This window comes from Trachurus japonicus, chromosome 17 (assembly GCF_045865225.1).
Source record: "Trachurus japonicus isolate A0001 chromosome 17, Traja_1.0".
NCBI lineage: Eukaryota > Metazoa > Chordata > Actinopteri > Carangiformes > Carangidae > Trachurus > Trachurus japonicus.
This window is the reverse complement of record NC_140923.1, coordinates 13256263-13279658: the sequence shown is the minus strand read 5'-3', so window position 1 is coordinate 13279658 and position 23396 is coordinate 13256263. Positions and strand designations below refer to the sequence as shown.

The 23396-nt window shown below is 40.7% G+C and overlaps 1 protein-coding gene across 1 annotated transcript; it reads left to right on the top strand.

The window, feature by feature from the left end:
• The first annotated feature begins 123 nt into the window (after positions 1–123).
• Positions 124–22490, top strand: mppe1 (metallophosphoesterase 1). Its single transcript, XM_085804236.1, has 9 exons — positions 124–706; positions 904–1012; positions 2500–2603; positions 6956–7036; positions 8155–8263; positions 8673–8753; positions 16732–16854; positions 18230–18370; positions 21494–22490. The coding sequence occupies exons 1-9, from the start codon at positions 441–443 to the stop codon at positions 21677–21679; spliced, it is 1200 nt and encodes a 399-aa protein (XP_085660362.1). The 5' UTR covers positions 124–440; the 3' UTR covers positions 21680–22490.
• Positions 22491–23396: the final 906 nt, after the last annotated feature.

The following is a 23396-nucleotide window of genomic DNA, read 5'->3' as shown; positions in this document are numbered from 1 at the left end:
GGGTAGTGTTATTATGGTGGGATACCATTACAAAGTGCGTCTACTGTTTTATTTTGAAACCCCAGCAGCGGAAGTGTTGACTCTAGCTTGACCACAGTGAGCGGAGCGGAGCGCTGCTGTGATTGTGAAACAGCAGCTGACGGTTCCCCGGCTCTATCTCTCTCTCTCTCTGTGCGTCTCTCTCTCTCTCTGGGAGCAGAGGACCATCCTCAGCCTTTTCTCTCACGTCTCATCTCGTCCCCCCCCCCCTCTTTTTTTTTGGACTCGGGAGCTTTTGTTTCTTTTATCCTCCCTGTGTCTGTCAACCTGCCATGAGCATCATCCAGCAGCCGGAGACCTGAGCGGTCGGGTCCGGTGGAAGAGGTGAAGATGCCTCATGGACCGCTCCATCGCCACCAGTGCGCCAGTTCAGGGCATCCCAAACGCCGAATAACAAAGAAATGCCGAGGTTTAGCGTCAGATGGATGGTTGCGGTGGTGCTGATCCTGGTGGTCGGCGGCGCCTTCTTCTTCTGCGAGTATCTCATCTACTTCCCGACCATCCTCAAGTGCGCCTGGCCGAAGATCAGCCACGCTGCCCGCGGCGGAGAGGGCATCGACGGCGGCGGCGGCGGGCCAGCGGCGGACTCGGCGGTCCGCGCCATGGTGCTGTCCGACACGCACCTCCTGGGAGCCGTCGGGGGACACTGGTTCGACAAGCTCCGGAGGTAATGACAGCGTTTGATTTCTATTTTTAGGGGCATGCACGCTGGTATATCTCCCTCCCCCCCTCTTCCCCTCCTCTCCTCCTCCTGTGTCCGTCCGTCCGCCCGGTCTGACTGGCCGGGGCTCGATCTGCAGGAGCTCCGGTTTGTAAACAAAAACAAAAAGACATAACGCTGACTTGTGTTATCCAAACGCGCAGGGAATGGCAGATGGAGCGGGCTTTCCAGACGGCTCTGTGGCTGCTCAGGCCCGAAGTAGTCTTTATTCTCGGGGACATCTTCGACGAGGGAAAGTGGAGCTCGCAAAAGGTAAGCTGCTTCTTCTTCTTTTTCCCCTTTCCCCCCCCCATCCTTCTTGATGTGTCTGCAAAACCACAGTGCTCATAATGGTGGTGATGCTTTGAGAGAAAACAGGGATGTGGATTTGGATGTGGAAGAGAGGAGCAGAGGCCAGTGCTCTCCGGTCAGCACCACCACCACCACCATCATCATATCATGATCTTGAAGCATCCAGGCCAGGATGCAGGATGCAGGAGCAGCAATAACAACAGCAGCAGCAGCAGCAGCAACAGTCTCGCTGCAGCCTGCATCCTCTCATCATCATCAGCCCCTCATCATCTCATCCTGCTTTAGGAAAAAGAAAAAAAAGAAAAAATCCCTCTGGGAATTCACACATCTCTCACTTGGATTGTCAAAAAGGATCCATCAAGACGAGCAAGTGCAGCACAGAGAGAGAGAACGCCTCATTAAAAAAGGAAACAGAGCTGGCAGGCTAGAAAATCTTCACTAATCTACTATGTTCCCCCTTCAGCTGCCTTCACTCAGTTTTTTGTTTTTTTTTTACACTCGGTTTGCATCTCGTCTAATTTTGCATTCTGAGGAGTTTTCCCTCAAATCTTTTAATTTCCAGAGAGAGAGAGAGATGCGGAAAGCAGAGCTGCAACTGGTGATTGTTTTCATTATGACTCAATCTGTCCATTATTTTCTGGACTAATCCCTTTTATTGTTTGGTCGACGTGTCAGAGCACAGTGAGAAATAATAACGACTCTGGAGTTACCAACAACCAAACCGACAATAATGATGGCTGCTTTGTCTGAAACCAAGAAAATATTTCCAGTATTGATCACGCCTCTTAATTATTTCCTCGATAATGAAAGACGTCAAGTTCCCCTAAAGGCTTATAATCTGAAAAAGGCCAGAGGGGATTTGACTTTAAATGATTCTCATTGGTTAAGCATCCTCAGCTTCCTCATGCCTGGTTTAGTTACAGTAGTCTGAACAGCCCAAAAACCCGGATGCATCCCATTTAAAATAAGATTGAAGAGGCATTTTTGAATCTGAAACCAACAAATATTTCACATTTTGCCTGATAAATGACTTTGAAAGGTTGATCAGTGATAGTTAGGGTTCGGATAAATAAAAAGCAGAAGATTCTCACGTTTGAGAAGCTGAAAGAAGCAAATATTTGGTGTTTTTTGCTTGATAAATGTCTTTTAAATGACGATGAATTGATGATTTAGATGATCAATGATGGACTAAGTGTAGTGTCGGAGATCGGTGTGAAGAACATGTAAACCCACAGCACTGATGAAGAGTTAATTAAAGAGATCCCTGTGTGCAGCTTCAGCCCCTGTAGGTGCAAAATTGAATCCGAGGTCTGAATCAAAGCAGCCGGGGTCACCCACAGGGGGCCCCCCCCCCCCAGAGACCCCATTAACTCTCATGAACTTCCTTAATGACTGACTCTGATGTTTGTGCGGTGGTAACTGTTGTGTGGTTGTTGTTGTTTCCACAGCACTGGGAGGACGACGTGCGGCGCTTCCACAGGATGTTCAGACACTCCACCGACACAGAACTGGTTGTACTGGTCGGGAACCACGACATCGGTTTCCACTATGAGTAAGAACCGGATTTGCAGCGTTTTTTTGTTGTCGTATGATATGTCACCTTTGTGCAGGGATACCGAGCGATCCAGGCGAGAGTTCAGGGACAGATTAAACCAACCGACCTTGATTTCACTACTTATCAATCCCCAGAATCCCTCCTCGGCCTGATGAGGATGATGTTTTTAGCGTTATTCTTTGCCCTACTTAACAAAAATATCTGATAACAGACAAGTCTATTCATGTTTTCTTGTCTTTTTTTTTTTTTTTTTTGGACTCAGGAAGTTTTTGTAAGTAAAAAAAGAAGACACTGCCAGGAAAATGTCAATAAAAAGCCTCTCACTGTTACATCGCAGAGGCAGCCCGGTGGTTTTAATGGAAGGACTTTGTCCACGTTGCATAACCTTCTAAACATTTTGGTTTTGAGCCAGTCAGAAGGGAAGCAGCTGAGATTCATGAGGGGTGGGATGGATGCAGTGAAAAACTAAAAAAGAAAAATGCAGGTAGAGCTGGAAATTTATAGCTTTTAAAAAAAGAATTGGCATTATTTTACAAATTTGTCGACAAATCCCATGATGAGATAAACAACAATGTAATAATGAAAGGAGCAAACACTCCTGCTACTGTGCATCTCACTACTAGAGCCCCGTTATATCCCAAAATTATACGTCAGTGACCTACACAGTTGCACCGGGTGAAAAATACAGACCATAATGAGTGTGTTTACATCCTCAACCTCAGATTCATTCAGTCAAGTCGAAGTAAATAAATATTCACCACTATATCAAACCTGTATTAGTCACATTTCCCCCCCCCAACCCTTTTCATATGACCCACAACAGTGTGTCCTTTAAATAGCGCCCATTAGTTGTTGTCACGGTTACGTTAATAACACAGGAGAGAGAGGCGTAGTACCGTTTGTCACCGTGGTTACAGTCAGTCATGGTTTTGGATAGATTGAAGAAGAAATAAAAATCCTGATTTAGGTTAAAGTAGAGCACTGGAAAAGAGAGTAGCGACACCACCATAGACTCCCGTGGTCACTTTATTCTCCCCCTAGTGGCAGGATGTGGGTATTGCAAATCCGCCCAAGAAACCCATTCACTCCAATGTATGTGTGTTGCCAACTTGCTTGTAAATTGATGAAAACTGCTGTGTTTTTGCTTTTAGGTGCCTTGGTCATATTAAGTTATGCTTATAATTTATTTATTTCAAAATTTAAATTGTATTGTGTTGAACAACTGTTTTTTTTAATAAACATAGATATAACACACAAAATAAAAGATGACAACACTTAAAAAACATTACAAAATGTGACAAAATCAAACCCAAAACGTATTATGTTAAGTTTTTCCTCCAATTTTGATTAAAAAAAAGATAATTAATAAAAACACACGGAGCTGTTTACAGTACGTACCGGTCACACAGCGGACAAACACAAAAGGGGACGAGCGAACGCTTTACCGTTGCTAAGCAACCACCAGCTGTCAAAATAAATAACATAAAAAACCTCGCATGGAAATAAAATAAAAGCCAGCAGCACAATAACTTGCTTGACCAAACAAACAAACTAAAGAAAACACAGGCTTAAGTGGCGAACAGTTAGAAACACAGTTGAATTTAGCGCGCAAACTGGTATGACACTAGTGGACTTATCTTTATCATTTAAAACAGCAAGCATTCGTGACACAACAATTAATGGCCACTATATGTTAATATTTATCTGTAAAAGGGCCCACGATGATGCTATTAACGTGGGTGATCTATAAATGTTATAATTATTGAAAATACCGCACTTACTCATTCACCAACACTGCAGAGATGCCAGCTCTTGGGCGCATTTGCAATACCCATATCCCGCCACCAGGGGGCGTTTCCACTTGACCAATGCGTGTCGCTACTCTCTTTTCCAGTGCTCTAGGTTAAAGTAACTTCCTCAACATTACATGATTTTTGTTGTCATGGCTACGATGCAGCTGCTGTACCTTTTCCCTCCTTCCACGTCATAATTACAGCCACTAGATGTCGCCTAGCAACAAAATGTAACTTTGGGTCATAATAACCTGCGGCATAAATGAATGATTTTGTATTAATCTGGTGAAAACAGTTCAGACAAACACGTCATTTACTGATGTATGAAGTAAAGTTTACTTAAAGGGATAGTTCAACACTTTGGCAAATTAGCCCATTGCCATAATCCCTTTAGTTTTAGGAGTAGGTTTGTTACCTTTAATTGTCGGTGCAAGCTGTTTTTAGAACGGCGATAATAGCGGAACGTTACGAGACGGAGTTGCTTTGTGAGGTAAATTCATGCAAAACCACTGATGCACGTTCCCGTCGGGGGCAGTTTTCCTGCAAGCAGTCTCTGCATTTGCCTCTAAAACAACTCTGCTGTGTAAGGTTCTGTTATTATCTCATAGCGTGGTGAATTTGCAGGTCACAACTTGTCCACCAGAGCGTTTTGGAGTTGTTGGATTGTGTATTTGATGAGTTTGATGAGGGAAACCAAGAAATCCCATGAGCCTCCATAGCGTAGCTCTGAGCAGCTCACGGCTCTGCTCCGCCGTTCTAAAAATAGCTTGCACCGACAATTAAAGGTAACGAACCTACTGCTATGACTATAGGGATTATGGCAATGGGCCAATTTGCCAAAATGTTGAACTATCCCTTAAACACACCAGTGCCCAGATGCTGCAGGAAATGAAGTTTTCTTTTTCAGATTGATAATATAAGTGATCATTAGTAGCCTATAATAATGTTGAGAGACCAACAGATTGTGGTTTGTGTGGTCCTTTCATGGGATTTGTTAACAGTTTGATTTAAAAACACACACCAGTCTGATCCTTTAAAGACCTGAGGAGGAGTTTACACTCCTGTGGTTACATAAAAACTTAACTTGTTGTCACGGCACAGGGAGAGAGGAGCCAAACAGAGAGAGAGAGAGAGAGAGAGAGGCAGGCAGCTCCAGCCGAGCTGTCTTTAATAAATGAAGATAAGCTCACAGGAAGACAGGTGGATGAAGGTGAGTAGCTGAGCTGGCAGGCAAATCAGTAGGAACAGATAACAGGAAGAGCGAGAAAAAAAAAAACACTCTGGTGGTGACTGACACAAAGGGAAGACACCAGGAAACAAAAATCAGGCAGCAGATGCAGAAGGAAACACCAGGGAACAAACTGACAGAGGGAAACAACACACAGACTAAACGCACGAGGAAGGCGAAGCTAATTGAAAACAGGTGAAACTAATCGAGGCAGGGCCGGCGATCACAAGTCCAATCACAGGTAGTTTCAAAATAAAACGAGGCAGACCATGCAACCATGGTTTTCAAGACTAATCCTGATCATTTTTGGGGGATTTGGTCTCAAATCTCAAGTCTCAAATTTGACTCATTATAAGCAAAAACACAATAATATCACAAAGTAATTGTTTTGCAAGTCACTAGTGCGACTGGTAAGATTTTTACTGTGCCAGTTATTGTTCAGTTCTGTCAAGCATTTTTTTGGGGGGCCTTTGTGAACCTTTAAAACCAAAACAAAACAATAAAAGAAAGTCACCTCTCGTCCTCTCAAAGGTTACACGTTCCTTTTATCTCCGAACATAATTTGAATAACTTTTGTTACCAGAAATTACAGATAATTGAATGAGACTGAACAAAAAAGGCTTTTTTTGGTCTTTTAAATCGGTGATCTACTCTCGACCCTTCACATTCAGCTTGTGACCTGTCTGCGCGGGGGCCAGACCTCCAGGTTGGAGACCATTTACATGTATTTAGATAATCATATAAGGAGGCAGCATTTAAGGAAATATATGATTATTATATTGAAAATCTGAAATATTTAACTAAATAATAATATAGGAATTAAGACACTGAATAAAACGTACTAAAAAACATGTATATAAGCTTTCCTTGATTTGATCCGTCATATGCAGTTGAGCTATATATAAAACTATGGTGCAGATATATTTATGGTAATTTCTAAAGTCTTTATGTTGGTGTATAGCTTAATTAGATTTCACTATATTGCAGAGATGTTGCGTTCATGGTGTCCACCCCCTGTGTGTGTGTGCACCAGTGTTTTTTTTTTTTGGGAAGAGCAGCGTTATCGCTAATTTCTCAGGGGAAGCAGTGAAAACAAAAAAGGAGGTGGAGATGCATGGAGTCGTCCCACAGTTCAGTTTTTGATGCCTGTGACTCAGAAATGTGGGATTATGCAGACGTGCAGCCACTCATATGTGCTTTGATTTGACTTGCGCAGCAGCAGGAAGTGACACCCTTATGTAACAGTGTGTGACAGACAAGACGTGACAGACTGAGCACCAGGTTTTTTTTGTGTGTGTGTTTGTGTTTGTGTTGTGTCTCCCTGCCAGGATGGACTGGTTCAAGCTGCAGCGCTTTGAGAAAGTCTTCAACGCTTCCTCCACCAGGATCGTCACCAAAAAGGGAGTGAAGTGAGTGGCGGGCGGACGGGCGGGCGGGCGGAGGGAGGGACACACACGAGCTGCAGGGCACACATGTGACACAGCAGCGGCTGAGAGGTCACGAGTTTAATCCTCTGAGTCAGTCTGTGCCAAAAAAAATAAGTGCCTTTAAAACAGGACAACAGGCATTTGTAGAGACATTGTGTTATACTGAAGTATATATACACAATAGTAGTAATATAGTAGTATATAGTAAGTATATATGTAGTAATATGCTATTTCTTTATGCTTATATGCTTGTGTATCAGTATGGACTCTCAAATTTGAAGAAATCTCCTTTTTATTAGGCTGTTTATAAATCCTTAAAATCAGGTGAATGTTTAACTTTACTTTCAATACAAAAAAACTTATTTTAACTATTTAAGAAAAAGTAAACATTAAAATTACTACACAGGGAAACATGTTAATATTACTGTGGTGGCAGAAATCAGGCCTTGTAAATCTTTTGTTATTTCTATAGATACTGCAATATTATTGTGAGTTCTGTCTTCCACAATAATTGCGTAGTGAAAATGGGATATTAAGGCAGTCCTATTTTATAACAAAAGTATTTATGATACATTTTATGAACATTATTGGCCATAATCCTTTTGTTTAAAAACAACTTACACTAATTACTTTCCTCCTGTAGTGACATATGACAAATATGTGTATTTATATGAGCTGACCAGTGTGTAATTTTATCACGGTGCACTCCATATTAAGAGGAAGTGACCTTAAACACATAGTATAGGTGAACTAGTTGCTTATCATTTGACTTTTATTGTCCCTGAGGAGAAAATCTGTTCCCACAGCGCTGCACTTGTTTGACATAAATGCAACAAGATGCTAACGATATAGACTTAACAATACTTCAACACAGCAATCATGCTACTTTTGCTACTATTGCTAGGTGTGTTCATAAATGTTGATCACATATAGCTATTGAAAATGGATGAACAGCTATGCTTTAGTTTCCTCCATCCAGGATTGAGAAGCCTCAGTAAAAAACACTGTAACATGCTGCGTTTCTGCTGCGGCACCGAAGCACCGTGTGTGTTTTTCACAGTGGAGTCCCTGAGATTGTTTTTTTTCTCTCCCCTCCTCAGTTTTCTGCTGGTGAACAGCGTGGCCCTGCACGGCGACGGGTGTCCCATCTGCCAGTCGGTGGAGAAGGAGCTGATCAAACTCTCCAGGGACCTCAACTGTTCTCTTCAGGTGGGAGGACTTTTTTTTTTTGGGAAGTCGTCGTCGGTGGCACATTTTCACACTGTCAGCGCCTCGAACACACTCTGCTGCTGCTGCTGCTCATAGAGTGTGAACAAGTCAAGTCATGTGAGCAAGATTGAGCAAAAAAAAACACACCTCAGCCATTTTCATATCCAAAGCTCAGTCGTTCTCTGTCGAAAGCAGGTGTTTTGTTCCTCTCGCTCTCATGCAGTGTTTGTGAACGCACATTTTAAAGCAGCAGCAGTTGATTGCTCCTCTCTTTTTCTGCATTCAAATTCTCTCAAAACAGAAGGACAAGGGGAGAGATATCCGAGTGTTTACTGATGTTTGAGGAGACGTCAGGAGCTTGTGGAGAAGACAGCCGATGAATTCTTTATGTTGTCTCTCTCTCCTGCAGAACTCGCAGTCGGGCAGCGGCGTGATGGACAGCTGTGAAGGCTCGCAGCTCTATCCCCCCACGTCCCCCATCATGTTACAGGTAAACTGCAGGTGTCCTCTTTGAATGAACTCCTTTATATGTCTGAAAACGTTGACATCATCCTGGGAATCTGCAAGACGCAAAAAAAAGTCTTGAAAGTGTTGAATTCAATTCACAAAGACGCTGGATTTTTCTTCTTCCCCGTCGTAGCTGTCGTCTTTTTGTGTTTGTTTGTTCTCTGTGGTCATTTCACATCTCTCTTTGATCGTTTTATGTTGTATTTGTTTTCGGTTTTGTGTCTCTTTGTTCATTTTGTGGCTGTTTGTGTCCACTTTTTGTCCCTTTATGATAATTTTTGGTCTCCTTGTAATATTTCAGTGTCGCTTTGGGATGGCAGGGGGAAGAAAAACAGGCAGGAGAAGAAAAAGTGCTAAAAAATGATTAATCAATTACAACAGCGTTTCCCTATCAAAGGGATTATAAAACACCAAGATGTCCCGAGGGTAAATCTGAGGAGTTGTGCGATGACAAAGATTCAGAAACAATAGATTTTTACTAAACAAAGGCCTTTTTGCTTGTGACATGGTAATTAATTGAATAGATGACACATTGATATTCACTTTGAGGTTTCACAAGCCGAATGGTTTGGGAACCATTGTACTACTTTACTTTTAGCCTACATGAAAGAGTTATTTATACAATTAATCATTCATCATATATTTGGTTTTATAGGCTGGCAGCAGTTTAAGCAACTGAGATTCATGCGTCAAAGTAGCCTATTATTATTATTATTACAAAGAGTCATAATCTGGCAGGGTCCCAAATCTGAAATGTGAAGGTTCGCAGCCTTTTCTCCAAGTAAATTTGGAAATGTCAAAGAGTTTGGGAACTTGCTAACACACTTTCAGGACCACGTTTAGCTATATAAAATACATAATTTCAGTCAAAAACCAAAAGGAAAACTGCACTGCAACGAAGTGCTCGAGGAAGTTCAATTTTCTTTTGCATTATTAAATTTTATCGACACACTTCTGTACAAGCTGTTCATTGTACAGAAATTCATTTACTTTTTTTAGATCAACATTCAAACCAGCTCAGTTCCTGATGATACCTGATATAGGCTACATTTCCCTGAAGTTTAGGGATCTTGTGGCCATTAGAATAGTTTAGTCCCTAAAAGTACAAAAACATGCATGAGGGTGTTTAAACAACAAGTACTTAATTTACCTTCCATTTTCTTTTTTACCTAACACAAACAATGCAATTAAGGGCAATTTAAGGAAGTGGGACAAGTGCTTTATTCATGATTTTGTGAAAAAGCGGTTGGATTCAATAAGCACAGCTTCTTCTCACTCTTTTTCAAAAGCCTATGATTATGCTTTTGTGATTTTTTGTTTCCAATTTTTGTTCTTCAACTTGTTTATGTTAAACTAAGGAACACACTGAAATTGTGCCTTATTTTTTTCACTTGTTCAAAATAAATATAAAATAAACTGCAATGACCACTAACTTAGATGTCGCATTCGACCACTAGCAAACAAACGCTTCGTTAGCCACAACTTCCGGTCTCCGTTTTTGCTACAACTTTCTCCTTTTCCTTCACGCCACCAGTGGACAAGGTGTCATTAAAATCAGAGGAGGACGCAACCTGACTCTCAACAAGAAGCACAGGTGAATAAAGTTCACCTGTACGTAGCTACCAGTCAACAAATCACCGACAACCGTTAAACCGTTAGCATTAGCCGCCGAACTATCGCTATTGTTAGCAGCAGCCAGCTAAGGAAAATGTCAGTTGGAAGCACAAGCTAACTGAAGTTACCATGGCTACAGTAGCCGCTGACATCATATCGCAGTTAAACGTGTATCCATGGCAGTTAAATTACTCACCTAAAGGAGATGGACAAGTTGAGAGAGGAGCTGCGGTTGCTGAGCATCATGTACGCGTTTCCTTCGCGGTAAAACCGGACCAAAACCGGACTCGGGCCGAGGTCTGGAGCTGACACAAGAAGCACAGGTGAATAAAGTTTACCTGTACGCACCGATAGTCAGTCAACAAATCACCGACAACCGTTAAACCGTTAGCAATTTCCACCGCACTATTGCTATGTTAGCAGCCAGCTATGGAAAATGTCAGTTGGAAACACAAGTTAAAGCAGATATCAGTGGAATGTTTTTGTTAATATAAGTCCTAAATAGTCCTATTTTCCGTCAGCAATCACTTACATGAAGTATTTCAGCCTAAACACGAGTCTCTCCGTCACTCTGCTCTGCTGTAACCCGAGGAGAAAATTTTCCTTGTGGGATACAAGTGTTATCCAATGAGGGGAGAGAACGGCATGAAGGGCTGTGTGTGCAGCCAAGGGATGCGCGTGAATGTGGTGACGTAGCACGAGGACCAATTGATGCCTGACAAGGGCGGGGGCTGCTAACTCATGGTGCGTTCAAGGAAACTCGTACTTTGTGTTTTTCCTTCCTGTGAAGTCATACCAGTTCGATCTGGTACGAGTTCACGGGTCGGAAGTTACGAGTGGCCGTTATAGGGAACTTTCACAGACAACAGGACGGTAAAAACACGAGCTACGGGTTACCTGGAACGCTACCAAGTCGTAGTTGTGACTTGAAGCTGTAACTTACGGTTTCAAAAGCCTGCCTTGAACACAGCATTAGCCGAAACGGCCGTACCGCTGTTATCTGCTTTAACTTAAGTTACCATGGCTACAGTAGCCGCTCATTAATGAAAACAGGCATAGATATATAAACGTAGATGCCGCCTCTGACGCTGCTGCCCATTGGAACGGATTGTCGCCGCCGCCGCCATCTTGAGGAGGAGGTGTCTAACTTTTACTTACTGTAGTCTACAGAGGCAGAGGTCTATCACTGAATTTTCAACCGATTTTCAAGCCGTTTGTTTTAATATAAATACTACAATTCTGGTACATAACTCACGTTAGCGGTTAGGGTTCATGTAAGTGCCATGAAACTGATTTAATATGGCCTAGCACAATTATATAGGTAGCCTACAGTGGTTTACACTCACTCGCCGGCCTCATCACCATGGCAACCACAAACTCACAGCCGGGGGGGGGGGGGGGGCAGCTGATAAGCCTAGCCTACACATCAGGCAACAAAATAACAAACTATTAATATATTAACTAGCGGTATATGCACTAAATGTAACACATATCCACCCTATGATACGTTACGTTAGTTTCATTTATGTCAGATAACTCACCTACATCAAATTCAACAAGTTCATAACAGTTCTATAATATAAAACAACCTATTACTGGAGAAAAGTTCTTCCATGTCTCTTGGTTTTGGCGTTTCTTTCATGGGATGATCTGTACGCGGCACAAAAGTTTGGCATTTTGCCAGATTCACAGCTGTCAAACCCTCTGACTGTTGACTGCTTGTCAGGAGGAACTACTCCTCAAGATGGCGGCCGTGAGACATTCCAAACAAGCCCGAATGCGGCATCTACGTATATATATCTATGGAAAACAGGTGTGTGACATCATGATCATGGCGCAGTTAAATTACTCACCTGTAAATAGGATATTGACAAGTTGAGAGAGGAGCTGCGGTTGCTGAACATCATGTAGCCTACGGGTTTCCTTCTCGGTAAAACCGGACCAAAACTGGACTCGGGCGGAGGTCTGGAGCTGACACAAGAAGCACAGGTGAATAAAGTTTACCTGTAAGTTACACACCATAGTCAGTCAACAAATCACCGACAACCGTTAAACCGTTAGCATTTGCCGCACTATTGCTATGTTAGCAGCAGCCAGCTATGAAAAATGTCAGTTGGAGCTAACTGAAGTTACCATGGCTACAGTAGCAGCTCTAACCCTCTAAAGGCAAGGCATCTTTATTTATATAGAGCATTTCATACCAAGGCAACTCAATGTGCTTTACATAAAGACAAAACATTAAAAAAGAAGCATAAGGCAGAATAAAAACAAACAAAATACTAAAAACAGAGTTAAAAGCAAGAGCAAATAAAAGTAAAATAAAAGAAAATAGATAAAGTTTTAAGTTCTCAGCTATAAGCACGTGAAAACAGAAATGTTTTTAACCTGGATTTAAAAGTGCTGACAGTTGGGGCTGATTTCAGTTCTGCTGGTAGTTTGTTCCAGTTGTGAGCAGCAAAACAGCTAAATGCTGCTTCACAGTCTGAACTCTGAGCTCCACTATCTGACCTGAGTCAGTAGATCTCAGAGCTCTACTGGGTTTATACTCTACTAACATGTCATTCATGTTTTCTGGACCTAAACCATTCAGTGATTTGTAAACCAGTAGCAGAACTTTAAAATCTATTCTGTAGCTGACTGGGGGCCAGGTGTGTGACATCATGTCGCAGTTAAAGTACTCACCTGACCTGTAAAGGAGATTGACAAGTTGGGAGAGGAGCTGCGGTTGCTGAGCATCATGTACGGGTTTCCTTCTCGGTAAAACCGGTGCAAAACCGGACTGGGCCGAGGTCTGGAGCTGACACGACCTTTAAAATGTTATGGATGGTTTACGATGGTTCACCTTAGGACCGGGATTTGTGCCACCTGTATCAGTCCACCTGCACTCTGGTCTCACCTCTCTCTTTATCTGAGGCCTTTTCACAAAACATGGTTTCTTCGTTGGAGGACATTTTGTAAAGATGCGACCACCTGAACCACGTGCCATCTCACCTGTGGGCGGTCCCTGTCTCCCACAGCCCTATGTTCCCTCAGCCCTATGTTCCCACTGGACTCTCTGTACCTATCTGGCCTGTCTAGCCTCTACCTGGTCTTTTTACTAAACTTAACCAACTCCTTTCTTCATTGCCTAAACCCAACCAATGGTGGGAACATAGGGCTGTGGGAACATAGGGCCTAATTTTCAGTGACAACAAAAGTTAGAAATGTGGGAACATAGGGCTGAGGGAACATAGGAATGACCACCACTGCAGCTACTCCAGTATCCGTATCAGTCTTCACTTAGAAAATAGTTGTTTGCTACACTTTACTGCCTAAATCCATTTACAGAACATTTAATATAAATGTAGTACATTGATAAAAGTGAAACTATGACGGGATTAAATTATCAGATGGAGATCATGGAGCTCTGAAAGGTTTAATAACATCCTAAAAATGACTGATCCACCACTGGGTTTCATTAAAAACTCATGCTGCGTCCACAGCTGGAACCCACAGATTTTTATTCAGGTAGTAAAAATCCAAATGTTTTTAAAGAAACCGAATATCTCTGACTGAACTCTGAGGAAATGTGTAAAAAACAGTGCGTCTAAAAATATTTCCACTTGATGTAATTGTGCAGCCGCTGAAAAGACTTAATACAAAACAAATAGTGTTCAAAAGCTCTCATAATTAATCTGTTTTTTTTAATTTAATTCATTAATCATTTGGTTCTTAATGTGTTCGACAACTGTGAAAAACAGTAGGCTAAATAAAGTTGTCAGATTGCTAAATTAATTCAACCAGCAATTGAAAACCTCAAAAATATGTAATTTACAAAGATATAAACCAGAGAAGCACAGACAAGTCTTTACATTTTAGACACTGGGACCAGTATTTTTTTGACAAACGGCTTCAACAATGACCTAATATTAAAAATGATTGATGATTAAACTGATAAGCTGCTTCAAAATTAGTGTTTGTTTTTCATTAGTTTGATGGCTGCACAACATTTAGACTGTAAACCTTCTCAGGACCTCTGCTGCACATCTCCAGTCTTTCCTGTTCATTCTGTGAGATATAAAATACACCAAAATATAATTAATGATTTAAAAAATCACTAAAATCTGGATGAGGACTGTAATAGTTGCATTAATTGCCCCTTATATGACATATTGCATTGAGGTCTGGGGAAACACATACAGAACAAATACAAATTCTATTTTTTTTATTGCAACCAACTCACTATTTAGTCGCCTGAACATTTTGAAATCCAGGGACTTAGTTGATTACATTACAATACAAACCATGTACAAAGCAAAAAATAAACTTCTTTACTCCTCAAGATATCCAGAATCTGTTTAAAATGAAGGATTCCAGTTATAACCTGAGAAGACCACTATTATTTGAGAAACCAAAGACTCGAACTACTGTAAAAAATCACTGTCTTTCTGTTAGAGGGGTTAAAACATCTGGAATAATTGTCCTGAAAATATTAAATTATGCTGTACTCTAGTCAGCTTTAAAAAAAACTTTATAAGAACAACATCATTTCTCGTTACAGTATGGAAAATTAAGTTAAATGATTTTGTACTATTTGGGGTTACGCGCTGTGTACAATTCTTTATTTTGTTGTGATCAGAAATTTAAGTGTACTGATTAATTTCAAATGTCTGTGATCTGATCCTATTGTATTAATGCATATAAATATATTATTTTATTTTATTTTAATTTTTTAAAGGAGTCATCACCTGGTTTTTTATGTATCCAATCCCCCTTAAATTGCTTTTAATCAGCTCTTAAAACTTATTGGAAACATTTTTTTTTTTAAATTCAAACATAGAGCTTGTTCTGACACTTTTTCATATGGCAATTTTCTCTCGTGAGAGTAGGCGCGAGGTTTTGACTGGTCCGGATGTTCATTGTATTAATATGTAATGAGGCGCGCATTGATTGGACGCAGGAAGGACAGAGCCAGAATGGTGGCTGGCCCTGTGGGCTACATGCAGGCTGTATTGGAAACCGCATACTTTGCTGCTCTCTGTTGTGTACCGTAACCATGTTATAACTTCATAAAATAAAACAAAATTGTATCGGTTCACTGTAAAACATGTATTTATTGATGCAAATGTGGTGATTTCTGTACGTAGGCTACAGAGCCCCGGGGCAAAGCTGCTGCTGCTCTGTGTGAAGCTTCACTTTTCATTCAAACAAACTAATGCCACTGCCACAATTGTTAGATTTCATCAATGAGACAAACATTTATCTCCTAAAAATAATTTAAAGGGATAGTTCAACATTTTGGCAAATTGGCCCATTGCCATAATCCCTATAGTCATAGCAGTAGTTTCGTTACCTTTAATTGTCGGTGTAAGCTATTTTTAGAACGGCGGAGCGGAGCGGCAAGCTGCTCAGGGCTATGCTATGGAGGCTAAGGGAAGTTCTTGGTTTCCCTCATCAAACTCATCAAATACACAATCCAACAACTCCAAAAGGCTGTCGTGGACAAGTTGTGACCTGCACAATCACCACGCTATGAGATAATAATGGAACGTTACGAGACGGAGCTGTTTTAGAGGTAAATCCATGCAAAACCGCTGATGCGCGTTGCGTTCAGGGACACTTTTTCAGCAAGCAGTCTCTGTATTTACCCTGTATTTACCTCGAAAACGGCTCTGTTTCGTAACGTTCCATTATTATCTCATAGCGTGGTGATTGTGCAGGTCACAACTTGTCCACGAAAGCGTTTTGGAGTTGTTGGGTTGTGTATTTGATGAGTTTGATGAGGGAAACCAAGAAATTCCTTTAGCCTCCGTAGCGTAGCTCTGAGCAGCCTGCCGCTCCGCTCCTCCGTTCTAAAAATAGCTTGCACCGACAAATAAAGGTAACGAACCTACTGTTATGATTATAGCGATTATGGCAATGGGCCAATTTGCCAAAATGTTGAACTATCCCTTTAAGGTAAAAGGGGTAGGGGGTATATAAGCTTTGGCTTCAACCTACATACACCCTTTCGGTTATATAAGCTTGATATATACCGAAAATAAATAAATTCATTCATTCATAATAGTCATGTTTCTCTCCCTGACTGACTGACTGACTGTTGTGCTCTCCCCTCCTCTCCTCTCCTCTCCTCTCCTCTCCTCTCCTCTCCTCTCCCCTCCCCTCCTCTCCTCTCCTCTCCTCTCCTCTCCTCTCCTCTCCCCTCCTCTCCTCTCCTCTCCTCTCCTCTCCTCTCCTCTCCTCTCCTCTCCTCTCCCCTCCTCTCCTCTCCTCTCCTCTCCTCTCCTCTCCTCTCCTCTCCTCTCCTCTCCTCTCCCCTCCCCTCCCCTCCTCTCCTCTCCTCTCCTCTCCTCTCCTCTCCTCTCCAGCACTATCCTCTGTACAGGGTGAGTGACGCCGGCTGCACAGGACAGGACGCTGCGCCACCTGAAGAGCGCCACCTGTTGTTCAGAGAGAAATATGACGTGCTGTCGAAGGAGGCCTCGCAGAGGGTGAGCAGCAGCAGCAGTCTGCAGCAGTCTCGTCGTCTAGTCAGTCACACCACCTCTGTGTGTGTTTGTTCTGTATATCCGAGCCCCGTTTCGGCCCGTTATTATGATACAGTATAAAAGCAGCCAGATGTTCGGACAGACAGACAGTTGTGTAGAAACAGCGGGAGGGAGGGAGGTGATGATGATGGTGATGCTGAGGGCCGGGGATGATGATGATGATGTAAACCGGCAGCAACTGCTCTCTCTCTCGCTATCTCTCTCTCTCTGAGACGAACTGTATTTTTGAAAGATTCAACATAGCCTGTATGAAGAACTTTTTACTAGGTAAATGGATTCTTCCAAATCTGGCAATGTTTATTTATATTTATTTATTTATTTAATTTTTATTTGTAATGTCATTATTTGTATTGTTATTGTCATTTTTGTTTCCTTTTACATTATCCCCCTGTCTGCTTTGTCCACCTCTATCTCTCTGTATAATGCATAATGTTAACATATTACCCAGGGGGCAAAATCCCAGTTTTTTGAAAAACGGACACGGAGCGTTGTAAAAGGTTTGACACCAGAAATTATATCTAGGAACTTCAAGGATTAAAACCTGGGTGGACAACCCGGTCAACTAGCTGCTGGAAAGCTACAGGGGCCAAAACCCCTTTCTGGGGTCATTTTGCTGGCGAAATGATGTAAATGCAAATATTTAGGTACTACAATGGCATAAATAGTCATACAACTATAAAATTTGGCAGAGAGTATCTTGACACATAGGGGGAGGCATGAAAAAAACATTCTGGGGTTTGTTGCAACTCAATTTTAAGATATCACCCTCAACATCCCAAAAAAGACCAAAAAAAGTACTGTTCGCCTGACAAATTCTCATGAAAATTATTATTTTTCAGCACTTTATGGAGAATATCTATGCTTAACATGTATATAGAAAAATTCCTTAATTCATAAGCTTCCATTTGAGTCCCAGATAGCCTTTCTACTAGCTACTGGAAAGCTACAGGCTGTCTCCAAACAATGCAACACCTATTGTGAAAAACTACAGTTAACTGGCCTGATCAGAAACCATTCTATTTCTGGTCTCCCCAAAGTGAACAGATAGATAGAGAAGACCGTTGGCCACAGCAAGTGGAGCTTTTGAGATAGAAAGGCTATCTTGTCCACCCAGGTTTTAATCCTTCAAGTTCCTAGATATCATTTCTGGTGTCAAAGCTTTTACAACGCTCCGTGTCCGTTTTTTTGCTTTGCCCCCTGGGTATATGCTATGTTATGTGCTTAGATAATTATGTTATGCTTACAATAAAGCACAAAAAATATATATATATATATATATATATCTCTCTCTGAGCTGTATGTGGATTTGTCTCCCCAGCTGCTGCAGTGGTTTAAGCCCCGCCTCATCCTGAGCGGACACACCCACAGCGGATGTGAGGTTCTCCATGACAACAAGTACCCAGAGATCAGCGTGCCGTCCTTCAGCTGGAGGAACAGGAACAACCCCAGCTTCATCCTGGTGAGTAGGGAGGGATGTCATCACGATTATACATTTTATTGGTACGATTATTGTCAGAGAAATAATCACGGTATTACGGTCGATTATCACGATTATTCTGCATTAATTCATTTCACAACACTAATCAAATATAGTCAAAATATAATTGCATTACTCATTGTTTACACAAAATATTTCAAGTATCTATTTTAATATATGACCAATTCTTAATCCCCAGGGGAAATGTTTTAAGTATTCAGGTCATGAATTGTCATCTATACCAAATGTTTGCGTTTATTTTAATGGTTTTTTGTTTTGTTTTTTAATTAAAAATGACACGCTAACATTTAAATTCCTACCAATTCAATGTTACGTTAGTTAAATGGACCAGTATCTGTGCATTTACCTTCATTTTTGCACACATCTGCCAATAAGGTTCCAACATCAAAGTTTTGTGAAAGTAACGGTATTTAGGAATCTTTACGATTAAATAATTGTGGCGTTTGATACCACGATTAATTGTGAAAACAAGTAATCGTGACATCCCTACTGGTGAGTAACAACGACTGATGCTCGGTGACGCTGATGTGGATCAGCAGCTCTGGTCCTGTTACACTGTAGAAATGTATCAACGTCTTTATTTATTGGTTTGGTTTGATATTTCACTGTTTTGCATTAAGATTAAAACGCACAAAGTGGACGACATCTGAGGTTTGTTTATACAAGAGATGATGTAAAAATCTGAATCTTTAAAGCAGCTATAACAGCTCTGTCTGTGGACGTCACGGTCATGGTCGGTCCTGTTAGACTCTTCTTTATAGTCGTTATTGACAATAACATCTTTATTGTTTTACGTCTATTTGTTTTGGTTTGGTATTTTATAGTTTTGCATTAAAGGGATAGTTAAACATTTTGGCAAATTGGCCCATTGCCATAATCCCTATAGTCATAGCAGTAGGTTCGTTACCTTTAATTGTCGGTGCAAGCTATTTTTTAGAACGGCGGTAACAACGTTACCAGACAGAGTTGTTTTCAAGGTAAATGAGAGAGAGTCTGCTTGCTGAAAAACTGCCCCTGACAGGAACGTGCATCAGCTGTTTTGCATGAATTTCCCTCTAAAACAACTCTGTCTGGTAACGTTGTGTTATTATCTCATAGCGTGGTGAATGTGCAGGTCACAACTTGTCCACCAGAGCGTTTTGGAGTTGTTGGATTGTGTATTTGATGAGTTTGATGAGGGAAACCAAGAAATCCCATTAGCCTCCGTAGCGTAGCTCTGAGCAGCCGTTCTAAAAATAGCTTGCACCGACAATTAAAGGTAACGAACCTACTGCTATGACTATAGGGATTATGGCAATGGGCCAATTTGCCAAAATGTTAAACTATCCCTTTAAAGCAGCTATAATCAGTATTATCATAATAACAGCATGAATGACAATGTGAGAATGTAAATTGAGGAGGAATCTCCAGACTTTAATCTTAATCTAGACGAGCTGGTGAAAACCTCGTCTGGTTGAGACCAAAACCAGAGCTAAAAGACCGCGAGCGTCGATAATGTTGCTCCACATCTGTTAGATGAGCGTCGCAGCTGTTCATCACATCAAGTCACAGAAATGATGATGACGACGATGATGATTCATCAGTGTCGTGTTTCCACAGCTCGTCTCTGCCGCCCCCAAGTGGCCACAGGAGCAAGTTTGAGGAATATGAAGCTGTTTTTGTTTTCCTGTTATGGTCATATAGATTTACTTTGAGCTAAAAATAAGTCAAAATAAAGGAGTAATGTCTTCTAAACTCCTAAAATTGTTAATATTATACAATTACATATGATACCAAGACATAGGCCTAATATGATGGTATGAACAGCCACTTAATGGACCTCTTTTTTGGTTATAGTACCTAAGATTGAGGAAATCCTTCATTCCTGCTGCTGCCATCAAAATGCACAATGCCTTTTGTTAGGTTATATCATTCATTTTATATAATTTATATCATATTATTTTAGGTTATGTAAGCTGCTGGATGATCTGGATTTCCCTCCTAGGGATTAATAAAATATTTTCTATTCTAAATTACAGGTGCATCTCAATAAATTAGAATAGCATGGATAAGTTGATTTTTTTTTAAATCAGTATTTCCGATCAAAAAGTGAAACTAATACATTATGTGGATCCATTACACACACATTTCATATCTTTATTTAATTTCTTCTAATTGTATTGATTATGGCTTACATTTAATAAAGTAAAAAATGTGAATATTAGAAAAGACCAATTTTAAAAAAGCATTTATTTAATATGGAAATGTTGGCCTTCTGAAAAGTATGTCCATCTATATGCACTCAATACTTGTTTGGAGCTATTTCACTTGAACTACTGGAGATGCACCTGTACATGTCCTGTTTGTTGTTATAATATATAACAGGGCCGTTGCTAGGAATTCTGGCCCCCCTTAAAGAATACTAAAGTGGGCCCCTCCCCCTAACTTTTCCTTTTTTTTTCTTAGACTACGTATGTATTATCGTTTTTTATTTAGCCTTCTTTGTTTTGATGCTAATGCAGCATTACACTGCAAAAACTCAAGTATCTGAGCAAGAATATTTGTCTTATTTCTAGTCAAAATGTAATTTCTAGTCAAAACAAATCTCATTATACTTAAAATAAGACACATCATATTAAAAGTAGCTTGTTTTTAGACACTTTTTACTTCTCTCAAGCAGTTTTTCACTTGGAATAAGTAGAAAAAATCTGATAGTGGAGCAAGTTTTTCTTCCTTATTACAAGCACAAAAAACTTACTTTCACTGGCAGATTTTTCTATCTGTTGTGAATTTAAGTGAAAATGATCTAAAAACAAGTTAATTTTTAGTTTAATGAGTCTTATTTTAAGTGGAAAGAGATTAGTTTTGACTAGAAATGAGACATTTGGACAAGAAATAAGACAAATATTCTTGGAAAGATGTTGAGTTTTTACAGTGTACTATGAGTATTAGTCAGGGTCTTATACAGAATAAATCAGTCATACAAAGATTAGACTACTGGGGTTTTTTATCACCTTTCTCCCCTATACAACGGCCTTGTGTACATGTCCTGTTTGTTGTTAATATATAACATCTCCCTCCCTCTGTCCCCCCTCCGTCCCCCAGGCGTCGGTGTCGTCCGGCAGCTACGCTCTGTCCAAGTGTTTCCTGCCGGAGGAGAGCACGGTGATCGGCGTGTACTGCTCGGCCGGCGCCTGCCTGCTGCTGCTGGTCCTGGCCCACTGCCTGTGGATGAACGGCCTGCTGCAGTGCTTCAGCCTCTGCCTGCTGGGGAAGCACAAGTCTCTGTGAACTACGTTACCCAGAGTGCACCACGTTCCCCCGGACCGACCGAGGCCATCATGAAATAAAAAGAGGGGGCGGTTTCGTTTGGTTTCGTTTCCTTTTCCTTTTCCTGATGCGAGGATTTGACAAATGGGACTTCCTTCCTTCCTCCTCCTGCTGCTGAAGGGGCCAAAAAAAAAATCTGTTCATTCATACAACCTCAAATTTTGTTTGTCCTGATGTTTTACGGCACTGTGACGGACCGGAGTATATATATTTTAAATGTCTTTGAGGGACTCAGCAAGTTTTATCACTGGTGATGGTGATGGTGATGATGATGATGATGCTGTGGTTGTTGTTGCCTGTGGTCACAAAGCAGATGTGGGCCAAACTGTTACGTTTATTTATCACAAGTTTTACCTCCCAGATGGGTGAAGTTGTCCCACGACATGTGAATTATTATGAAATTAACACACGTGCAGCGTAAAAAGTTAAGACAAATCAATCAATCGAGTACATAATGTAAATAGTAATAACTACTGTCCCTGATCTGATTGAAGGTGGTGAAGTGAAGTGAAGTCGGGTGAAAGTTGTTGGTCGACGCCGCCTCACTCACTCACTCACTCACTGATGTTTAATTGTGATCTGACGTGTTAGTTTCTGTTGTCGTCGTCGTCTCTTCATCCATCCAGGTTTATCTCGTTGTTTTTAAAATGATGCATATCTGAAAATAATATATATTTACTGCAGACTTTCTGTGCCAAATGTTTGTGAGGGTTTTTGCCACATTGTTGAAACGTTTCTGATGAACTGCACATAATAAATCAGAATCTTAAGGTGTGTTTTTGAGTTTTATAGTGTGTGTTGGTATTTCTGTGTGACTGAAAAGCAACATGTCACAGGACGGTCAAATGTCACGGTAACCAAAATAAATTTAAGATAATATAAAATAAAATTAATACAAAAGATCAATCTCAAATTTTATCTCAGATACGGTTTGACAATATCATTTATCTATACTGTCATCATCGCTCTGTATTTACATCTAGGTCATCGCTGTGTTGCATCACAATCATACTTATACTGACAAATTACCTCAATCTGTCTGGTACGTATCTAATTTATAAGATCAATTGGTCATCAACTACTTCATTGATTCATTTTTTTTTTTAAGAACTTGCTTATTATTTAGTCCATGAAACGTCCAAGAAAAATTGTGAGATTTTGAAATTGTCTAGATTGTCTAGCAATAGCCAGAAAGTAAAAGATGATTCATTTTAAGTGATATAAAACCAGAATCCTCTCATTTGAGATGCAGCGTTCAACATTTCTGCTCAAAATTATTTCTTGTTAATTGACAAATTGATTGACTAAAGAATAAAAATTGCTTTAACGGCACTCCGCTTATCCAACTCATTTCAGCAAATAAACCTCATGAGATCTAAAATATATTATTTAGAGCTATACTGTACAATCATATATCATGTATTCTGTGTTACAGCAATACATATTATATCATTTATAGTATATATTATACAATTGAACTATTATTTTTTCATATATCAGACCTCATTTTGTAAAAACGGTTGACAGTGTTTACAGCCTTAACACCTGGTACAGTAACAGGAAACCTGCTCAGGTGATATAAATCATCTGTTGTGTCCTTTTTCTCATTCTACACACCCAATACTGTACAGTACACAGTATTATGGACCGATTACACACCGTACCAACCAAATCAATC

Bases quoted from the DNA above. Each gene is read 5' to 3' on its own strand.
- mppe1 (XM_085804236.1), top strand. From the start codon at position 441: ATGCCGAGGTTTAGCGTCAGATGGATGGTTGCGGTGGTGCTGATCCTG. The intron at 707-903 runs GTAATGACAGCG...CCAAACGCGCAG, and splicing joins TGGTTCGACAAGCTCCGGAG to GGAATGGCAGATGGAGCGGG. The intron at 2,604-6,955 runs GTAAGAACCGGA...TCTCCCTGCCAG, and splicing joins GACATCGGTTTCCACTATGA to GATGGACTGGTTCAAGCTGC.